General features: G+C 39.1%; 1 protein-coding gene across 27 annotated transcripts in view; it reads left to right on the top strand.

Annotated features, from left to right (window-relative positions):
• Positions 1-20,745, top strand: part of SEC31A (SEC31 homolog A, COPII coat complex component) — an 81,203-nt gene that overhangs the window by 24,510 nt on the left and 35,948 nt on the right. For 18 of the 27 annotated variants that reach the window (XR_004182788.1, XM_017958726.2, XM_017958721.2 and 15 more), the window contains exons 9-18: positions 6,158-6,319; positions 6,516-6,668; positions 8,806-9,042; positions 9,995-10,069; positions 10,782-10,820; positions 11,644-11,721; positions 15,547-15,622; positions 16,187-16,365; positions 18,317-18,443; positions 19,616-19,761. Coding sequence is in view for 26 of the 27 variants with exons in the window: in XM_017958726.2 (XP_017814215.1) it covers positions 6,158-6,319; positions 6,516-6,668; positions 8,806-9,042; positions 9,995-10,069; positions 10,782-10,820; positions 11,644-11,721; positions 15,547-15,622; positions 16,187-16,365; positions 18,317-18,443; positions 19,616-19,761 (1,272 nt within the window). In the remaining variant the exon portion in view is untranslated. The remainder of the gene's footprint in view (positions 1-6,157; positions 6,320-6,515; positions 6,669-8,805; positions 9,043-9,994; positions 10,070-10,781; positions 10,821-11,643; positions 11,722-15,546; positions 15,623-16,186; positions 16,366-18,316; positions 18,444-19,615; positions 19,762-20,745) is intronic. The other 9 variants (XM_009206839.3, XM_003898689.4, XM_003898687.4 and 6 more) reach the window with 3 other exon arrangements.

The following is a 20,745-nucleotide window of genomic DNA, read 5'->3' as shown; positions in this document are numbered from 1 at the left end:
CCATGCCTGGCCAATTTTGTGTATGTTTTTGTAGAGATGGGGTTTCGCCATGTTCCCCATGCTGGTCTTGAACTCCTGGGCTCAAGCGGTCTGCCCACCTCAGCCTCCCAAAGTGCTAGGATTATAGGCGTGAACCACCACGCCCGGCCTCATATAGGTCATTTTCTATAGTTCTTTCTCTGTCATTTTCTTTCTAAAGGAAGCTGATAATGCCGAATTCTGTTAGGATTCTGCAGTGATAGGAAGGGTGTGTACAGTACATGTTTTCTCTCGTGATTAAAAGTCAAATTTCTTAGTGAATTCTTCCTTCTCAACATTGATTTTAAAATTTGATCCTCAAGTAACCTAAATATGGTTGTTGTTTGGGTCTTACCAGACAAAAACAATTGGACAGGACATCACTAATCTTTTAGAGTTTAAAAAGTTGGCTCTAGGTCGGGTGCGGTGGCTCGCGCCTGTAATCCCAGCACTTTGGGAGACCAAGGTGGGCGGATCACTTGAGGTCAGCAGTTCAAGACAAGCCTGGCCAACGTGGTGAAACCCCGTGTCTGTTAAAAATACAAAAGTTGGCCGGGCATGATGGCGGGTGCCTGTAATCCCAGCTACTTGGGAGGCTGAGGCAGGAGAATTGCTTGAGCCCAGGAGGTGGAGGTTGCAGTGAGCTGAGGTCGCTGCCACTGCCCTCCAGCCTGGGCAACAGAGCGAGACCCTGTTGCAAAAAATAAAAAAGGTGACTCTAATAGAGTGTGCTGGTTTTTCAAATGCATCCACTATTTTGAACACAAGAACCTCAGTTTTTAAAATGTGTTTATTCAAATCCGATTGAAATTCTAAGTCACATTCCTGTTAATCAGAATAAGTCATCATAATGAATCATTCTTGTACTTTAAAAAATCTTAGTATTCTTTTTCCTGGCTACAGATACTTTCTACAAAAAATTGTTCAGTTTAGCTATACTTGTTGACCACGTTCATTCAGGTGTTTTGGTTACGAGGTGGCCATACTGAAGGGGTGGCCTGCCCCTCCACACCTGTGGGCGTTTCCCCGTTAGGTGGAACGAGAGACTTGAGAAAAGAAATGAGACACAGAGACAAAGTATAGAGAAAGAAAAAGTGGGCCCAGGGGACCGGCGCTCAGCATACAGAGGACCCTTGCAGGCAGCGGTCTCTGAGTTCCCTCAGTATTTATTGATCATTATCTTTACCATCTTAGAAAAAGGGAAGTGACAAGATAATAGGATCGTGGTAGAGAGAAGGTCAGCAGTAAGACATATGAATAAAGATCTCTGTGACATGAATAAGTTTAAGGAAAAGTGCTGTGCCTTGATATGCATATGCAAACATCTCCATAAACTTTTTTAGTGCATAAAGAGCAGCATTGCCGCTAGCACGGCCCACTTTCAGCCCTAAGGCGGTTTTCTCCTTTCTCATAAACAGAACATACAATTGGGTTTTACACTGAGATGTTCCATTGCCCAGGGACGGGCAGGAGATAGATGCTTTTCTCTGTCTCAACTGCCAAGAGGCGTTCTTTCCTCTTATACTAGTCCTCCTCAGCACAGACCCTTCACGGGTGTCAGTCTGGGGGACGATCAGGTCTTTCCCTTCCCACTAGGCCATATTTCAGACTATCACCTGGGGAGAAACCTTGGACAATACCTAGCTTTCCTAGGCAGAGGTCCCTGCGACCTTTGGCAGTGTGCGTGTCCCTGGGTACTTGAGATTAAGAGAATGGTGATGACTTTTCACAAGCATACTGCCTTCAGGCACTTGTTTAACAAAGCACACCCTGCATAGCCCAAAATCCGGTAAACCTTAAGTCACCACAACACGTGTCTCTTGCAAGGACAAGGTTGGGGGTAGGGTCACAGATTAACAGCATCTCAAATACAGAACAAAATGGAGTCTCTTATGTCTACTTCTTTCTATATAGACACGGTAACGGTCTGATCTCTCTTTTCCCCACATTTCCCCCTTTTCTTTTCAACAAAACCACCATTGTCATCATGGCTCGTTCTGGATGGTCGCTGTCTCTTTGGAACTGTTGGGTATACCGGCAGACTAACAGCAGACAGAACAGGCACACAAGGATTCATATGAAATTTACAATAGTCATACTTCAGATGGTTTTAACCGAAGTGACAGGGTTAAGATTTGCAAGGCAATCAGCACCTCCTGCAGTTGCCTCAGTTTCTGGTACCAACACAAGAGATCACATACTTCACAAAGTAATAAAATATCACAAAGCAAGTGGAGGCAGGATGAGATCACTGACCACAGGATGGCGTTAAAATTAAAATTAAAATTGCATTGTCATTGATAACATCTCACCAGGAAACAGGGTTTGAGAGCAGACAACCTGTCTGACCAAACTTTATTAGGCGGGAATTTTCTCATCCTAATAAGCCTGGGAGCACTATAGGAGACTAGGGCTTATTTCATCCCTTCGGCTTTGACCTTAAAAGACAGCATGCCTTGAGGGGGTCGTTTATAGGCCTACCCTCAGAGCGCATTCTCTTTCTCAGGGATATTCCTTGCTGAAAAAAAGAATTCAGCGATATTTCTCCTATTTGCTTTTAAAAAGAGGAGAAATATGGCTCTGTTCCATCCGGCTCACCGGCGGCCAGTTCAAGGTTACCTCCCTTGTTCTCTGAACATCGCTGTTATCCTGTTCTTTTTTCAAGATGCCCAGATTTCATATTGTTCAAACACACATGCTCTACAAACGATTTGTGCAGTTAACACAATCATCACAGGGTCCTGAGGTGACATACATCCTCCTCAGCTTACAAAGAAGATGATGGGATTAAGAGATTAAAGACAGACATAGGAAATTATAAAAGCATTAATTTGGGGAACTAATAAGTGTCCTTGAAATCTTCACATTTTATGTTTTTCTGCCGTGGCTTCAGCTGGTCCCTTCGTTCAGGGTCCTTGACTTCCAGCACATCTTTTCTTCTGATATCACCACCTTGTTCATCTTGCGAGTGAATGGTGCTCGATTGCGGTGTTTCTGTCTCCGTGGAGGTGCTTTTCTTTCCATCTCCGATGGGTTCATTGTAGAACTTCAAATGTTTAGTGGGTATCCAAACAGGAAGCTGATTTTCTCCTGGTGAAACACAAGCAAAACCTCTTCCCCAGGTTATCACCTTCCCTATTTCCCATGTCTTATTTTTGTTGTCTTTCCACCAAATCAGTTTTCCTTCATGTGGGCTGTTCTTTTTGCCAGTGAGATGTTGTTCAGCAGAAGTAGCGGTCTGATTTCTATAAATGTTTAAAACATTTAAAGCATAGAGTGCTAGATTAAGTTGCATCTGAGGAGTGGTACACTCCTTACTGTCTCCCCCTTCTTTTTGTTTAATTAACTGAGTTTTGAGTGTTCTATTAGTTCTTTCAACTATGGCCTGTCCTTGGGAATTAGAAGGAATTCCTGTTGTGTGTGTAATTTTCCACTGATTTAAAAATTTTTGGAAAGCTTTACTACAATATCCTGGTCCATTGTCAGTTTTAATTTTTTTTTGGAACTCCCATTACAGCAAAACAAGATAATGAATGCTTTTTTAACATGGGAAGTACTTTCTCCTGTCTGGCAGGTTGCCCATATGAAATGTGAGTAAGTATCAACTGTTACATGAACATATGATAATTTTCCAAATGAAGGTACATGTGTAACATCCATTTGCCATAATGCGTTAGGACACAGACCTCTGGGATTAACTCCTGCCTCTTGAGTGGGCAGGTATAGTACTTTACACTGGGTTGTTGTACAATATCTTTTGCCTGTTTCCGTGTGATATCAAATTTGTTTTTTAACCCTGCTGCATTTACATGAGTCAAAGCATGAAGTTCTTGTGCTTTTATGAATGCAGAGGATACCAGTAAGTCAACTTATTCATTTGCTTTAGTTAAAGGTCCTGGTAAATTAGTGTATGCTCGAATATGAGTAATATAAAATAGGAAATTCCTTTTTCTTACAGTTTGTTGTAATAGATTGAACAGCTGGTTTAACTGATCATCCATGCTGTATTTAATTAGAGCTGTCTCAGCATCCCTTGTAGCCTGTACTACATATGCAGAATCTGATACAATATTAACAGGTCGATTAAAATCTTGTAACACTTAATGACTGCAACCAACTCTGCCCTTTGAGCCGATTGATACTGAGTTTTGAGCAGCATCTTGAAGCCTTGCTACAAAATCAGGGTAAGGCTCTTTAGAGCCTTGTCTTATTGTATTGAAGAAGGGGCAGGCGGTTTCTGGGTCTTGGATTTTCTCCCAGGCCCTAAGGCAGATAGCCCTAATTTGCTCAGTGGCCTCATTTTGCATTATTACTTGTTGACTAGCAGTGCTCCAATTTTGACCTGTTCCTAATAGTTGATCTACGTCTATGTTAATTGGAAGATTGGCAGTCCTATGTCTTCGGACCTGTTATTGTGCCCCATCAATCCACCAAATTGTAAAAAATGAGAGGGTGAGAGAGATGATTTTGCCAGAATCTCCCAATCATAAGGAATGAGTCTATGTCCATGAGCAATGGAATCTAATAATGTTCTCACGTAAGGAGAGTTGGGTCCATACTGTTTTACTCCCTCTTTCATTTCTTTTAGCATTTTTATAGAAAAGGACTCATATCTGGCTTCAGCTATGAGAGGCTCTCCCTCTTGGGCCCCTTCTCCAGGTGGTCTTGATTCTAATATTACTGGGAATTGCCACGCTTCAATATCTCCTTGTTTTCTTGCCTCATCAATAATTTTATGTAATGCATTACCCTGTCCACTAGGCGGTGCTGTAGGATTAAGTCTCACGGTGGGCGGCTGAGGCTATAGCGCCCTGCCCTGTGGTGCTGGAAGCATTCCTGGCTGTCCGTACGGATTTTCTGGGGGCAGCCGATACTGAAGTTCGGCTGGCGGCCAGTATTGATAGGCTACTGGCGGCTGGGTCTTACTTTCTATCGGCTGATATTGTGGACATTGTATTTGGATTGGCATTGCTGTGACAGAGACTCTGTCTTTTTCTATTTGATCTTCTTTTGGTGTTTGTACTTGTTTAACCTGCATTTGAGGTTGTAAAGTTACAGGCATCTAAGCTGCTGTAAGAGGAGTTGGCCATTGTGGTTTAGACTCTGATGGCTCTGCTAGTTCTGGACCTTTTTCTTCTAACTTTAACATTTCAGGATATATCACCTCCTGTAATTGATTGTCGTCAACATTTTGCATTGACTGAGCCATTACCGGCTCTGCTACACATTTACAATGTGAACTTTCTGTTCCTTTCCGGGATTCTATCCCTGCCTCTTTTTCACAATCTACAGCACAGCTTTTAGGGACATCAGAAACTGAAACGCTATCTTCTTCTGTTTGAAACGGTTCTAAAGCTACTTTAATAATGACCCAGTCATTCCATACTGTGAGTGGGATGATTTTACCTTCCCTGCTTGCTTGTTTTAATTCTTTGCCAATTTTTTCCCAGTCTTTTAGATCTAAAGTTCCCTGTTCCGGAAACCATGGGCAAAACTGTTCTATTGTTTGGAATAGCGTAATTAGATTTTTTGTAGAGACTTTAACTCCCCCTCTTTTTAAGAGAATTTTAATAAAGCTGCGATAAGAGGTGTATTTACTTTTAGTTTGCCCCATTGTTACCCTAGGTTCTTCTGAGCGCACAAGCTTACCGCAAGGCTGACTGTAGACGTACTCGGGAGTCTCTCGTCGACTTGTCCTCAGTGACCACGCTCCAGCGTACCTTCACCTTAGAGAAAAGCACCCACGTTGGGCACCAGATGAAGGGGTGGCCTGCCCCTCCACACCTGTGGGCGTTTCTTGTTAGGTGGAATGAGAGACTTGAGAAAAGAAATGAGACAAAGTGACAAAGTATAGAGAAAGAAAAAGCGGGCCCAGGGGACCGGCACTCAGCATACAGAGGACCCACGCCGGCACCGGTCTCTGAGTTCCCTCAGTATTTATTGAGTCACTACAGCACATGTCTCTTGCAAGAACAAGGTTGGGAGTAGGGTCACAGATTAACAGCATCTCAAATACAGAACAAAATGGAGTCTCATGTCTACCTCTTTCTCTATAGACACAGTAACAGTCTGATCTCTCTTTCTTTTCCCCACACCATACCATTTTCTGAGTGTTGTTGTTTGTTTTTTGTTGGCCTAGGTGTTATATGAACTTCCCACCAACACACAGTGGTGCTTCGATATTCAGTGGTGTCCCCGAAATCCTGCTGTCTTATCAGCTGCTTCGTTTGATGGGCGTATCAGTGTTTATTCTATCATGGGAGGAAGCACAGACGGTTTAAGACAGAAACAAGTTGACAAGGTAATAGGAAGTGTTAAAGTTTTCTATTATAATGCCTGAAAAAAGTACATGTTGTGTAATATTTTGAAATGACTTCACTGATTAACAGTGCTGGTTAATTGGACAATTGTGATCAAAAATTTTTTTGGATATGACTGGAAAAAAATGAAAGATAGTTTGTGTATGGTCAGATTCTCATGTTATTAATCTTTTTTAGCTTTCATCATCTTTTGGGAATCTTGATCCCTTTGGCACAGGACAGCCCCTTCCTCCATTACAAATTCCACAGCAGACTGCTCAGCATAGTATAGTGCTGCCTCTGAAGAAGCCGCCCAAGTGGATTCGAAGGCCTGTTGGTGCTTCTTTTTCAGTAGGTGGATTTTGTTTTTATGGTCCATAGTCACAAAGGACTTTTTATACCAAAGTGTTATTACAGGATCACTCTGATGGAAGAAGTCGGGGTTTAAGTTGGGATTTGAGATGTATTTGTGGGTATTTCATCATTCAAAATGATTTCTCTGAAAAACTGGAACCTACTCTTTTTTTTCTCTTTTTTAAAAACATGGTAAAATATACATAAAATTTATCATTTTATCCATTTTCAAATGTACAGTTCAATGGCATTAAGTACATTTACATTGTTGTTGTGTAGCCAAACCTCTATGTTCCTCCCCCCACTTTTTTTTTTTTAATTTTTTTTTATTTTAGACAGAGTCTTGCTCTGTTGCCCAGGGTGGAGTGCACTGGCGCAATCTCGGCTCACTGCAACCTCTGCCTCCTGGGTTCAAGCAGTTCTCCTGCCTCAGCCTCCTGAGTAGCTGGAATTACAGGTGCACACCACCACACCTGGCTAATTTTTGTATTTTTAGTAGAGATGCGGTTTTACCATGTTAACTGGGGCTGGTCTCGAACTCCTGACCTCAGGTGATCCACCTGCCTCGGCCTCCCAAAGTGCTGGGATTACAGGCATGAGTCACTGTACCAGGCCCTCCTCCCTTTTTTTTAAATGTGTCTTCCTTCTCTCTCCCTCTCTCTCTCTCTCTGTCTCTCTAGCTCTTTCCCTCGCTCCCTCCCTCCCTTCTTTTTTTCTTTTCTTTTCTCTTCTCTTCTCTTTTCTTTTCACAGGGAGTGTCCTCCCTCCTCTTCATCCTTTTAGCTTTCTTTTTTAATTGTCAGCTTTTTTTATTGTAAAAAATGCGTAATATAAAATTTACTATCTTAACATTTTAAATATACACTACAACCATTTTTAAATATATACTACAGTAGTGTTAACTATATACATGTTGTTGTGCAACAGATCTCTAGAACTTTTTCATCTTGCAAAACTGAAACTCTGTGCCCTTGAACAGCAGCTCCCCATTTCCTCTTTCCCTTGAATCCCTGGTAACCACATTCTACTTTGTTGCTAGGAGTTTTACTACTTTAAATTACTCATATAAATGGAATCATGCAGTACTTTTCTTTTTGTGGCTGGCTTATTTTACTTAGCTTAATGTCCTCAAGGTTTATTTGTGTTGTAGCATGACAGAATTTACTTCTTTTTACAGGCCAAATAATATTGCATTGTATATATACACCACATTTTTTTTGTCCTTTCATTTGATGGTCATTTTGGTTGCTTCCATCTTTTGGCTATTGTGAATAAATGCTGTGGTGAACATGGGTTTGTAATTATCGTTTTGGGATCCTGTTTTCAGTTTTTTGAGACATATACCCAGAAGTGGGATTGCTGGATCATACGATGGTTCTATTTTTAAGTTTTTGAAGAACCTCTATACCGTTTTATAGCAGCTTTACCATTTTACATTCTCACTAATAGTGCACAAGGGTTCTAGTTTCTCCACATCCTCTCTAGCACTTTTTGTTTGATTGTTTCTTTCTTCCTTTTACATTGCTGACACTTTGCCTAATTCTTTCACACCAGACTTCTAATAGCTTGATTGCATATTTGTTGCTTGTCTTTTTCCTCTCTAATCTTTACTACATATTCCAAGATTAATCTTCCTAAAATAGACCTTCGAATATGTTTTATGTCACTCATAAGTCTGTTCTTTGGATCTGCTTAATCTTCTCATCATCCTGTCTGGTCTTCTGTATCTGGGTGGATCACTTGAGGTTTGGAGTTCAAGACCAGCCTGGCCAACATGGTGAAACCCTGTCTACTAAAAATACAAAAATTAGCCAGGCATGTGGCCGGCACTTGTAATCCCAGCTACTCAGGAGGCTGAGGCAGGAGAATCACTTGAACCCAGGAGGCAGAGGTTGTAGTGAGCCAACATCCCGCCTTTGCACTCCAGCCTGGGTGACTAAGAGTGAAACTCTGTCTCAAAAAAAAAAAAAGTACATTTCATCTAGAACAGAAATTGAAGTGATGTCAGACTGTGGCGCATGAGAGGTGGTATCAACTAATTTCATCCAGATTATCTGTTTAGGCCACTTTATAAGCACTGTTTTTGGCCATATCCTCGGGTTAACACTGAGTTTGTTCATTCTCTCTTTTATAGTTTGGAGGCAAACTGGTTACATTTGAGAATGTTAGAATGCCTTCTCATCAGGGAGCTGAGCAGCAGCAGCAGCAGCACCATGTGTTCATTAGTCAGGTTGTAACAGAAAAGGAGTTCCTCAGCCGGTCAGACCAACTTCAGCAGGCTGTGCAGTCACAAGGATTTATCAATTATTGCCAAAAAAAAATTGATGCTTCTCAGACTGAATTTGAGAAAAATGTGTGGTCCTTTTTGAAGGTAAAGTTGCTATTTAAGGCTGTATTATTTCATTATCTGCAAATTTAACTGTTCCATTATATTCTAAATCTGTCTTCCTTTTAAAGAATTGAAAAAGTGAATTTCAGCAATTCATCATGAAATTAAGAAGCCTTATAAAGAGCATACAACCTGTGTCCAGAGTTTTCCCTTCTCTACTTTGAAAAGTGTAATACGAAATACATTTTTAATAAGAAAACAAAAATAGATCTTTTTAGAGGAGAGAGACATAGTCAGCATACCTATTTTGAAGATTAGTACATAGAGTTTACTATAATGAAAACGTAGAATATTTAATATCTATATTAGATCTAGTTAAGGAAAATGGAAAAAGGAAGAGGAATAGAGGAGAGAGGTTGGAGGCATTTTTCCTTTTACTTTAAGAGGAGTTAGAATAGAGTAACAAATAGAATTTCCTTGTTGGTCATTTTGCCTGCACTGGAATGTCTATTTCTTTATACAGTACTGATTTTTCAAGTAAAGCAGTCTTGAATACGGTAGGTTAAAGTCTAAAATTAAAGAATTTATATTTTGTAATAATTTTGGGAAAGAATTTTAGGACATAGAACATTCCACATAGTTTGAGTTTTATATCAATTTAACCTTTGAACATAAGTTTGTATTTAAAAAACTTACTGTTCAAAAGTAAACTTTATTCAACCAGGGTAATTAATTACTAGTATATTTACTATTAAAAAATAACTTATTTTAAAAAAATGATTCTGGGCACATGTTCTCGGGACCTCCTGAGGCTGGGTCTCCAAATAAAAAACCAAAAAACCCACTATTCTTTAGATTCGTTCTAACAATGAATCTTTAGAATGTAGACTTCAGATAATTTTAATAATTCTCTTTGGAATTTGATTCATTCTTATAAAAAGTTGGCCTTTAAATGTAGGTCTTTCTTTTAAGAATATGTCTTTTTTTTTAAAAGGTGAACTTTGAGGATGATTCTCGTGGAAAATACCTTGAACTTCTAGGATACAGGAAAGAAGATCTAGGAAAGAAGGTAAACTTTCGGGAAAGTTAGATGGCATGCTGTTTATGAATCACACTTTAAAAAAATAAAGTTCGACACAGATTATCTTAAATCACTCAATAAACATTTAATACTAATTTGTGTTTGGTTGCCAGCATTTTTTCTTTTTTAATCCTCCATTATTACCCACAGTGGTTGCCAGAGTTTTGAATACATACTTGTATTAGCCTTTCATCATTCTTTGGAAATGACTAGAGTTTTCTGTAACATTGCAGGTTGTTGCATGTGTGGTAGAGGTATACCGTGCACTGTAAGTGCATATTGAAGTTTAGTGCTCTTTTGATGTCCAGCAGAACTAAGATCACATCACAACCCCACTCCTTAGTGGCTGTGTCTTTGCTCACTCCTTTAGAGTTTTATATTTAACTTTATTAGTAGTCTAAACTTCTTGAGGCTGTAACTTTTTTAGGCTTGTAAGAGATTAATATATGAAAGTTATACTTGCATGCCTGATGGCAGAAAATGAGGAAATAGAATGATTGTCAGATTATTTCTAATCACTTCCGTGTGAAAGAAGCTAGAACCATGGAGAACCAGTTATAGCTTTTATTGTTTTTTTTAAACATACTATTCCTATAAGAACTTTTGTGGATTTTCGCCAATGAGAAGCAAGAGGGGAACATTTGCTGGATGCTCTGAAATAGAATTCCATGTAGTAGGTGAGCTGTTATTTTTATTTCAGATTGCTTTGGCCTTGAACAAAGTGGATGGAGCCGATGTGGTAAGAAGGCCTTTAAAAATAGCTACCTTCTAAAACTTTGGCTAGGTCATAACAAAGAAGGAAATATCATTTAAGAAATTTGTGTTTTATGGTTCATAGTATAAAAATAAATGCTTATTCTAGATATTTTAATAAGTTAATAATTCTCATTTTTAAAATAGCATGAGCTTAGCTGGTGGAGCATTCCTTTCTCTTGACATACATATTTGAATTTTGTAAAGGAGGAAAAACAGAATTAATGACTACTCAAATACTTAAGATAAAGTTTTTTTTGTTGTTGTTTTTTGTTTGTTTGTTTTTTTGCCGGGGGAGAAAAATTGATGGGAAAGTGGGCTGGGTGCGGTGGCTCACGCCTGTAATCCCAGCACTTTGGGAAGCCGAGGAGGGCAGATCACGAGGTCAGGAGTTCAAGACCAGCCTGACCAACATAGTGAAATCCTGTCTTTACTAAAAATACAAAAATTAGCCGGGTGTTGTAGCACATGCCTGTAATCGCAGCTACTTGGGAGGCTGAGGCAGGAGAATTGCTTGAACCGGGAGGCGGAGGTTGCAGTGAGCCGGGATCGTGCCACTGACCTCCAGCCTGGGTGATAGAGTAAGACTGTCTCAAAAAAAAAAAAAAAAAAAAATGGGAAAGTGTTAGCAGTAATAGTTCTTTACTTTTCCTCTAATGGTGATTCTCAAATAAATTTACTCACTGTTGCTTCTTATGATTAAACTAGCTCTGAATGTTGTTGGTTGGGTCTTTTGTCTTCCTGGTTCACTAACAGCCTTTTAATGCTACATTTTTCACCTTCCCCTGTAATTGTTTTGTGTACCAAAGGCTCTTAAAGACTCTGACCAAGTAGCACAGAGTGATGGGGAGGAGAGCCCTGCTGCTGAAGAGCAGCTCTTGGGAGAGGTACTTTTTTTTTTTTTTTTCATATTATACTGGACAAATTTGTGATATTTGTGTATCTCACATTAAAATAAGAAAAATTTTCTTGACTACTTGTGGCAAAATTAAGTTGAAATAAATTGTTTTCTTTGAGATGTTTAGGATAGGAATCTATTTACCTATACTGATAAAAGTATCATCTCCAGACTCTTGTTCTCCAACCTTGTTTCTGGATTATATGGTTTAAAACTAACAGTTGATGTGAGATTAACATAATTTGGTCAGATGACTATCAGGATGTCAAACTGAAAAGAGATTTTATTCAGAAATCCTCATTGTGTTGCATGTAAATTTAATGTCTTTTCTTGGCCTGTAATTTTGGGCCAACTATCAGTGGCATAGGCCTCTGAATTAGTACTGAACATGGAGTTGAAGTAAAGGATATTTCACTAAACTTACTGTCATGATTTTCAATAAATGTGTCCTTAGTTGATAATTTTTGTAAATAATTAAGAAGAGGCCTTGAACACAGAGTTACATCATTAGTTTTTCCTTTTAATTTTCTGGGTGTTTTTTTTTAACCACTAATGAACAAATATATAATTTACTTTTCTTGCTTTCTAATTTTATATCATCTTGGAAAATTAATCAACAAGTTCTTCTCATCTCATCTTTGGCTTTTTCATTGTTCTTTGCAATATCTTGACTATGGAATGTTTTGTATAATTTTTTACTAAGTTATAAAAATAATTCAGTAAATTTAGTCTATTACAAGATGATTGCAAAAAATCATTCTCCTTAGAAGTGGATCTCCTAGAGTTTATTAACAAGAGAATAAAGAATGTGGATAAAATCTTACTAAAAATTTGAACTAGGCCAGGCATGATGTTTGCTCATGCCTGTAATCCCAGCACTTTGGGAGGCCAAGGTGGGAGGATCACTTGAGGCTAGGAATTCAAGACTAGCCTGGATAACATAGTGAGACCCCATCTCTAAAAAAACAAAAAAAAATTAACCCAGCAGGATGGCACATGCCTGTAGTCCTACCTATTTGGGAGGCTGAGGTAGGATCACTTGAACCCAAGAGTTCATGGTTGGAGTGAGCTATGATCACACCATTGCATTCCAGCCTGAGTGACAGAGCAAGACCTTGTCTGATTTAAAAAAGAAAAGAACTAATTTTGAGAATATTTAAACAGAACTGTAAGATACATAGAGAAATGTACTTTCATTTATGTACAGCTAGACTATGTATTATCAAATAGAGGGTCATTTGGGAATGCACTCATGAATAATAGGTAAGGAAAATATGCATTTAATGAAATAGTAGTCATCAATGTATACTTTGGTTCTTTGAAAAAATGTGTTTAAGGAGATAAAATCTTCCCCTTTGTCTTGATGAGCTATTTTGTTTCATAGTAGCTTACACATTGAGGGCACTCATTACCTAATAAATTGTGCATTTTTTGACCTTATATCTAGTTCAGAAGTCCATAAATAAGGATAAATCATTTCTAGAAAGCGAATTGGAGAAATAGTGACTTAAAAAAAAGAAAAATAGCCGGGTGCGGTGGCTCATGCCTGTAATCCCAGCACTTTGGGAGGCCAGGGCAAGTAGATCACGAGGTCAAGAGATTGAGACCATCCTGGCTAACACGGTGAAACCCCATCTCTACTGAAAATACAAAAAATTAACCAGGCGTGGTGGCGGGTCCCTACTCGGGAGGCTGAGGCAGGACAATGTCGTGAACGCGGGAGGGAGGTGGAGCTTGCAGTGAGCTGAGAATGCACCACTGCACTCCATCCTGGGTGACAGAGTGAGACTGTCTCAAAAAAAAAAGTATTTTTATGCAAGTTTGTTAGTGAATGTAATTAGATCAGTGTGTCTGATTTATTCCTTAATGTGAATAACTTAAATTCTTAATTTCTTGGAGTTTTTAAATTCCAAATGCTTCCCTTTAGTTGGGGAAAGGGAATTAGTGTTATAGATATTCTCCTGTAATAGTCAACATTAATAATTAAGTATATTTGCAGATGGTGCAGTGCTGTACTCTGCATTAAAATTACCCAGTTGTAAAGTGCCACTGACCTTGAATACTAGATATTTACATTCAGATGTGTAGATAATATAGCATGGAAGATAGATATTTCATCTCATGTAAGAAAGCTGTGTTTTTCTTTAAAAATTTATCTCTAATCTCTGATATATTTTTGTCTTATTTTGAATTTTTATGCATGGGAGAGAAAGCGTTTAAAATTATTTGCCTGCAAAATGCTTCCATTATATTTTTTCTAAAGAAAGCATTGAGTTTATTTTTAATCAGTCTTGCAGGTAGTCTCAGAAATTATAACAGAACTGTGTTTATTTTTACCAGACTAGCCCACTGTTCCACGTATGACTAATTTGAGTGAAAAGGAAATGTATACTTGAATTTAAGTGTATTAATAAATAATATATTGCTTTTATGTTGTGGGTACCAAGTGATTTTTTATTCACTTTTTTTTTTTTATGATTCAGTTAAAACAAAAGCACCTTATAATCAAATGTAGTGGACAGGAATTCTTCGATGTGTAAAAGCAGGTTTGTTTTAAAATTTTAAAATAGTGTAATTTAAAAATATATTTTCCAGCCTGGCATGGTGGCTCACGCCTGTAATCCCAGCACTTTGGGAGGCTGAGGAGGACAGATCACGAGTTCAGGAGATTGAGACCATCCTGGCTAACATGGTGAAACCCTGTCTCTACTAAAAATACAAAAATTAGCCGGGCATGGTGGCAGGCACCTATAGTCCCAGCTACTCAGGAGGCTGAGGCAGGAAAATGGCGTGAACCCAGGAGGCAGAGTTTGCAGTGAGCCGAGATCACACCACTGCACTCCAGCCTGGGAGACAGAGCAAGACTCCCTCTCAAAAAATAAAATTAAATAAATAAAAATAAAAATATATTTTCCATATTTTGAGCCACTCATAGTTACCTAAGAAAACAAAGATTCTTCGGCTTCATTACTGAGATACCAGTAATGAATATGTACACGTTAGTTTGTTTAATAGTGTTCTTTTTTTTTTTTTTTTCTGAGGCGGAGTCTTGCTCTGTCGCCAGGCTGATGTGCAGTGGCACAATCTCAGCTCACTGCAACCTCCACCTCCTGGGTTCAAGTGATTCTCCTGCCTCAGCCTCCCGAGTAGCTGGGGCTACAGGTGCACACCACCACCACCAGCTAATTTTTGTGTTTTTAGTAGAGATGGGGTTTCACCATGTTGGCCAGGATGGTCTCAATCTCCTGACCTCGTGATCTGCCCTCCTCAGCCTCCCAAAGTGCTGGGATTACAGGCATGAGCCGCTGCTCCTGGTCAATTTTTTTTATTTTAGTAGAGATGGGATTTCACCATGTTGGCCAGGATGGTCTTGATCTCCTGACCTTGTGATCTGCCTGCCTCAGCCTCCCAAAATGCTGGGATTACAAGCACGCACCACCATGCCCGGCTAGTTTTGTATTTTTAGTAGATATGGGGTTTCACCATGTTGGGCATGGCTGGTCCCGAGCTTCTGACCTCAAGTGACCTGCCTGCCTTGGCCTCCTGAAGTGCTGAGATTACAGATGTGAGCCACTGTGCCCAGCCTGCTTAACCAGTATTCTTCATGACCTTGGATTTTATTTATGATTATATAATGGGAGGTAATATTTAGGGAAGTCATAGATCTTAGTGTAAATTTGGATCTGAGAACTTTTCTGGAATAACTTGGTATGTCATCTAGTCTGTAGATGAAGAATCGTGTAAATTTTTTTTTGTCAGTAAATCATTCCACAGTTTTATTCTGGCTAAATTGTTGCTTTTTTCATCTCTTTAGCACATTAAAGAGGAAAAAGAAGAATCTGAGTTTCTACCCTCATCTGGAGGAACATTTAATATCTCCGTCAGTGGGGGTAAGTACTTGTTGGTTTTGATTTCTAATTTTTTTTAACCATTGGAAAACAAATAGTTCCTGCATTTAAGTTAAAATGCTTCAAGTCAGGTGCCATGGTGCATGCCTATAGTCCCAGCTACTTGGGAAGTTGAGGCAGGAAGATCGCTTGGGCCCAGGAGTTTGAGGCTATCCTGGACAATATAGTGAAACGCTATCTCAAAAAAAAAAAAAAAGTTTTGTCACAGGTGGTACAGTGTGAGAAAGAACTCACTTTTCCTTTAGTACCGTATATGTAATCAGTGCCGTGGGAAGGCTGGTGTGTTCAGACACCTACGTGATCTTTGATAATCCAGTTAAAGCAGTCTGGAAAATGTATTATTTTATATTTATCTCAGCATATTTCTATAGATCTTTTCCATAAATACCAATAGCTTGTGTTAGAAATTAATCCACTAGTAATCAGAAATTAGTGTTGTGGTCTCCATTCATGTATGTGTATAAAAATTGATAGATATAGTACTTTGTTGTTGGTTTTGGTAACAAAAACTCTATTTAACTTGGATGTATTATTTTCTTGTTGCAGACATTGATGGTTTAATTACTCAGGCTTTGCTAACAGGCAATTTTGAGAGTGCTGTTGACCTTTGTTTACATGATAACCGCATGGCCGATGCCATCATATTGGCCATAGCAGGTGGACAAGAACTCTTGGCTCGAACCCAGAAGAAATACTTTGCAAAATCCCAAAGCAAAATTACCAGGGTATGTTATTTTAAAAATAAGCAATAACGTATTTATCTTTCTAATTATAAAAACAATACACTGTTATTATAGATAACTGAAATGCAGAAAACAGCAAAGAATTTTAAAAACCCATTCATAATTCCTTGACCTGGAAATAGTTGTTGACAGTTTGGCATGATTATTCTAGTTTTGTTGTTTTGTTATATATTATTAATTTTAAAGATGGTGTCTTGCTCTGTCACCCAGGCTAGAGTCCAGTGGTGTGATCTTGACTCACTGCAGCCTCCACCTCCCAGGTTCAAGCAATTCTCCTGCCTCAGCCTCCCAAGTAGCTGGGATTACAGGCGCCCACCACTGTGCCTAGATAATTTTTGTATTTTTAGTAGAGATGGGGTTTCACCATGTTGGTCAGGCTGGTCTCGGACTCCTGACCTCAGGTGGTCTGCCCTCCTCGGCCTCCCAAAGTGCTGGGATTACAGGCGTAAGCCACTGTGCCTGGCCTTATTAAAATTTTTAATTGTGGCAGGGCGCGGTGGCTCATGCCTGTAATCCCAGCACTTTGGGAAGCCAAGGCGGGCAGATCATGAGGTCAGGAGTTCAAGACCAGCCTGGCCAACATGGTGAAACCCTGTCTCTACTAAAAATACAAAAATTAGCTGGGCGTGGTGGCGGGCGCCTGTAATCCAAGCTGCTAGGGAGGCTGAGGCAGGAGAATCGCTTGAACCTGGGAGACAGAGGTTTCAGTGAGCCGAGGTCACGCCATTGCACTCCAGCCCAGGCAACAGTGCAAGACTCTGTCTCAAAAAAAAAAAATTTTTTTTTAATTGCTCTATAATATTTTATGGTAAGAAGATGTAATGTTTCCCTTATTTTGTTATGTTTAGGTAGTTTCCAGTATTTTCCAAATAGAAATAAACACCTTTGTTTATATAATGATAAACACCTTTGTTGTGCCTAAAGACTTGTACAAATTTCTGATTATTTAAATTGAACTGTAGTCATAGAAGAGGAATTTCTGGCACAGAGGGTCTTAATTTTTTTTTTAACTTTTATTTTAAGTTCAGAGGTACATGTGCAGGTTTGTTATCTAACTAACAAACTTATGAGTTAACTTGTGTCATGGGGGTTTGTTGTACAGATTATTTCATCACCCAGGTATTAAGCCTGGGACCCATTAATTATTTTTTCTGATTCTGTCTCTCCTCCCACCCTCCAGTAGGCCCCAGTGTGTGTTGTTCCCGTCCATGTGTTCACATGTTCTCATTATTTGGCTCTTACTTATAAGTGAGAACATGCAGTATTTGGTTTTCTGTTCCTGTGTTAGTTTGCTAAGGATAATGGCCTCCAGCTCCATCCATGTCCCCGCAAAGGACATGATCTCGTTGTTTTTTGTGGCTACTTGATGTTATTTCTACATCATAAAAAAAGTAATTTTTATGGAAATTAGTTTTCATAAAAGTTGTACCAGTATTGAGTCCCATCAGCCTCATCTCATGTCACTCTCTCCTCTGTTGTCTTTTAGCCACAGTGGCTACATTGTAGTTCCTCCCTCACTCATTGCATGTTCCTTTCTCACTGGAACTTTGCCTCTGTCGTGCCCTTGGCCTAGAAGGCTTTTTCCTTCTTGATGAAGTTAATTCCTTGTTCTTCAGATCGCGTTTCAAAAGTCTACATGCTTGGGCAGTTTTTCCTGATCCATCTGACCAGGTCACACCTTTCGATTAAAGGTTCTGAGAGCATCTTACGTTTTTCCTTCTCAGCACTTTATGAAATATGCTGTCAGTTGTTTTTGTTGTTGCTGTTGTTTCTTGAGGAACAGTAATACCATTATTATGTCATTTGATTCAAAAATATACTTCATTTTGCTACTGCATTTGGCATGAAATAGTTGACACGATTAATTAGCCAGAATTAATTTTTATTGCTATGTTAAAGACTTTTAGTTCTTCCTTTGTTTTCCTTTCTCAAGCTCATCACTGCAGTGGTAATGAAGAACTGGAAAGAGATTGTTGAGTCTTGTGATCTTAAAAATTGGAGAGAGGCTTTAGCTGCTGTGTTGACTTACGCGAAGCCAGATGAATTTTCAGCCCTTTGTGGTAAGAGATGTGCTTTATATTTAACTGCATTTACATATGTGGCAGGGTATATTGTAAATAAACTTAAATGACAAATTTTATTAGAAACTTTTTAAAATCTGCGAATCACAAAAAAGGAAAAGAAGTTCTCATTTCAGTGCCTTTCTCAGATTTATTAAATACATCTTCATACCTACTCTTTTTTTTTTTTTAATCTTTTAGTGGTTTTGGTTTCAGACAGACTAGAGTTGGAATCTTGCCTCTGCTACGTAGTAGCTGTATGATCTATGAAAAATTACTTTCTAAGCCTCAGTTTATTCATCTATAAAACAGACCATAAGTAGCTCTCACTTAATGTTAGCTATGGTAAAATTAATAATGATAACGTTAGAATAGAAATTACCATTATAGGCCATGACTAAACTGGTGGCTGAGGAATAAATATTTGCAAGAAAAGCTTAAGGCTACTAGTATAAAAACAAATAGCCGTTTGCTACCTTGAAAGAATTATAAGAATATAAAAATTACAAGGTACTAACTGCTTTTTTTGGAGACGGAGTTTTGCTCTTGTTGTCCAGGCTGGAGTGCAATGGAGCGATCTTGGCTCACTGCAGCCTCCGCCCCCTGGGTTCAAGTGATTCTCCTGCCTCAACCTCCCAAGTAGCTGGGATTATAGGCACACACCACCATGCCTGGCTAATTTTGCATTTTTCGTAGAGATGGGGTTTCACCATGTTGGCCAGGCTGGTCTTGAACTCCTGACCTCTGTTGATCTGCCTGCCTTGGCCTCCCAAAGTGCTGAAATTACAGATGTGAGCCACCACGCCCAGCCATAACTGCATTTTTATAAGTAATTTATACTAGACTTAGCTACCATTGGTAAATCTATTCCAAATATGCCTCTAGGGTTTTTTTGTTCAAATATTGTTACCATTTGTTGTTTTTCTAATTTAATAAAAATTAGTTGTACAGTTAGATAATAGTTTTGTAAAATCATTTATTATATACAATTTTTCACTCCCATTCATTTAACAAATGAATATTTACTGAGCATTTAGAGTGATTTGTTTCTCTATGCTATTCATTGGTTATGAAGCATAATCCATGCTTCTGAAAATATTATTTAACTGCTCACAACCTCATATACAGATTACCTTGGGTATAATCTTATTTTATTTTCCTCTTACTTATAGATCTTTTGGGAACCAGGCTTGAAAATGAAGGAGATAGCCCCCTGCAGACTCAAGCATGTCTCTGCTATATTTGTGCAGGGAATGTAGAGAAATTAGTTGCATGTTGGACTAAAGCTCAAGATGGAAGCCACCCTTTGTCTCTTCAGGTAGTATCTTTGAAACAAAAGACACTTCCTTTTTAGTGTTGTCTTTCACCCTACTTATCATCAAGTTGTAATCTGTAAGTTCATTTCTCCTGTACATTCAAGAACTTCTTTTGCTGTATAATTATATGCATTTATTACTATCTTTAAAGAAGCAAAGTTTGAGATGATAGGATAGGGAAATGGGGTTGCAGCTGTTGTAAAATCATGGTTGTGATTTGGGAGTTTATTGGGGGAAATAGGTGGCAGGAGGATTGAAAACAGCTCTCAGGTTTACGTCTTTTTCTGTGTGCTGCTCTGTCTGCTTCCAGTGGCTCTGTCTGCCATGAGCAAAGAAAGCAGCAATGTGGGTAAAGGAATAGGAGGCATCCCCAATACCAATAGAGAATCTTTATGGGTAAGGGAAAATGAAAGTGAGAGGTAAATGGAATCCCATGTAACAGAGGTCCCCAACCCCTAGGCCATAAACCAGTACCAGTCTGTGGCCTCTTAGGAACCTGGACTCACAGCAAGAGGTGAGTGGTGGGTGAGCGAGCATTATTGCCTGAGCTCTGCCTCCTTTCACATCATTGGTGGCATTAGATTCTCATGGGAGCACGAACTCTGATGTAGTCTGTGCATGCGAGGGATCTAGGTTGTATCCTCCTTATCAGAATCTAATACCTCATGGAACAGGCCAGGTGGAACAGTTTTATCCCGAAACCATCCCCCCTGCTGGCCTGTGGAAAAAATGTCTTCCACAAAACCAGTCCCTGGTGCCAAATAGGTTGGGGACCACTGCCATGTGACACCAATACACAAGCAAGAGAGGAAGTAGAAAATGTGGGGACTATTCTCAGGCACTAACTATATATTAGATATTTTTTTCTAAGCATTTAAATCAAAGAGTCTTTTTTTTGGTTGTTTTTTGTGTTTGTTTTTTTTTTTTTTGAGACGGAGTCTCGCTCTGTCACCCAGGCTGGAGTGCAGTAGCCAGATCTAGGCTCA

The sequence above is a fragment of the Papio anubis genome, chromosome 3 (genome assembly GCF_008728515.1).
Source record: "Papio anubis isolate 15944 chromosome 3, Panubis1.0, whole genome shotgun sequence".
NCBI lineage: Eukaryota > Metazoa > Chordata > Mammalia > Primates > Cercopithecidae > Papio > Papio anubis.
This window is presented reverse-complemented; position numbering and strand designations above follow the sequence as displayed.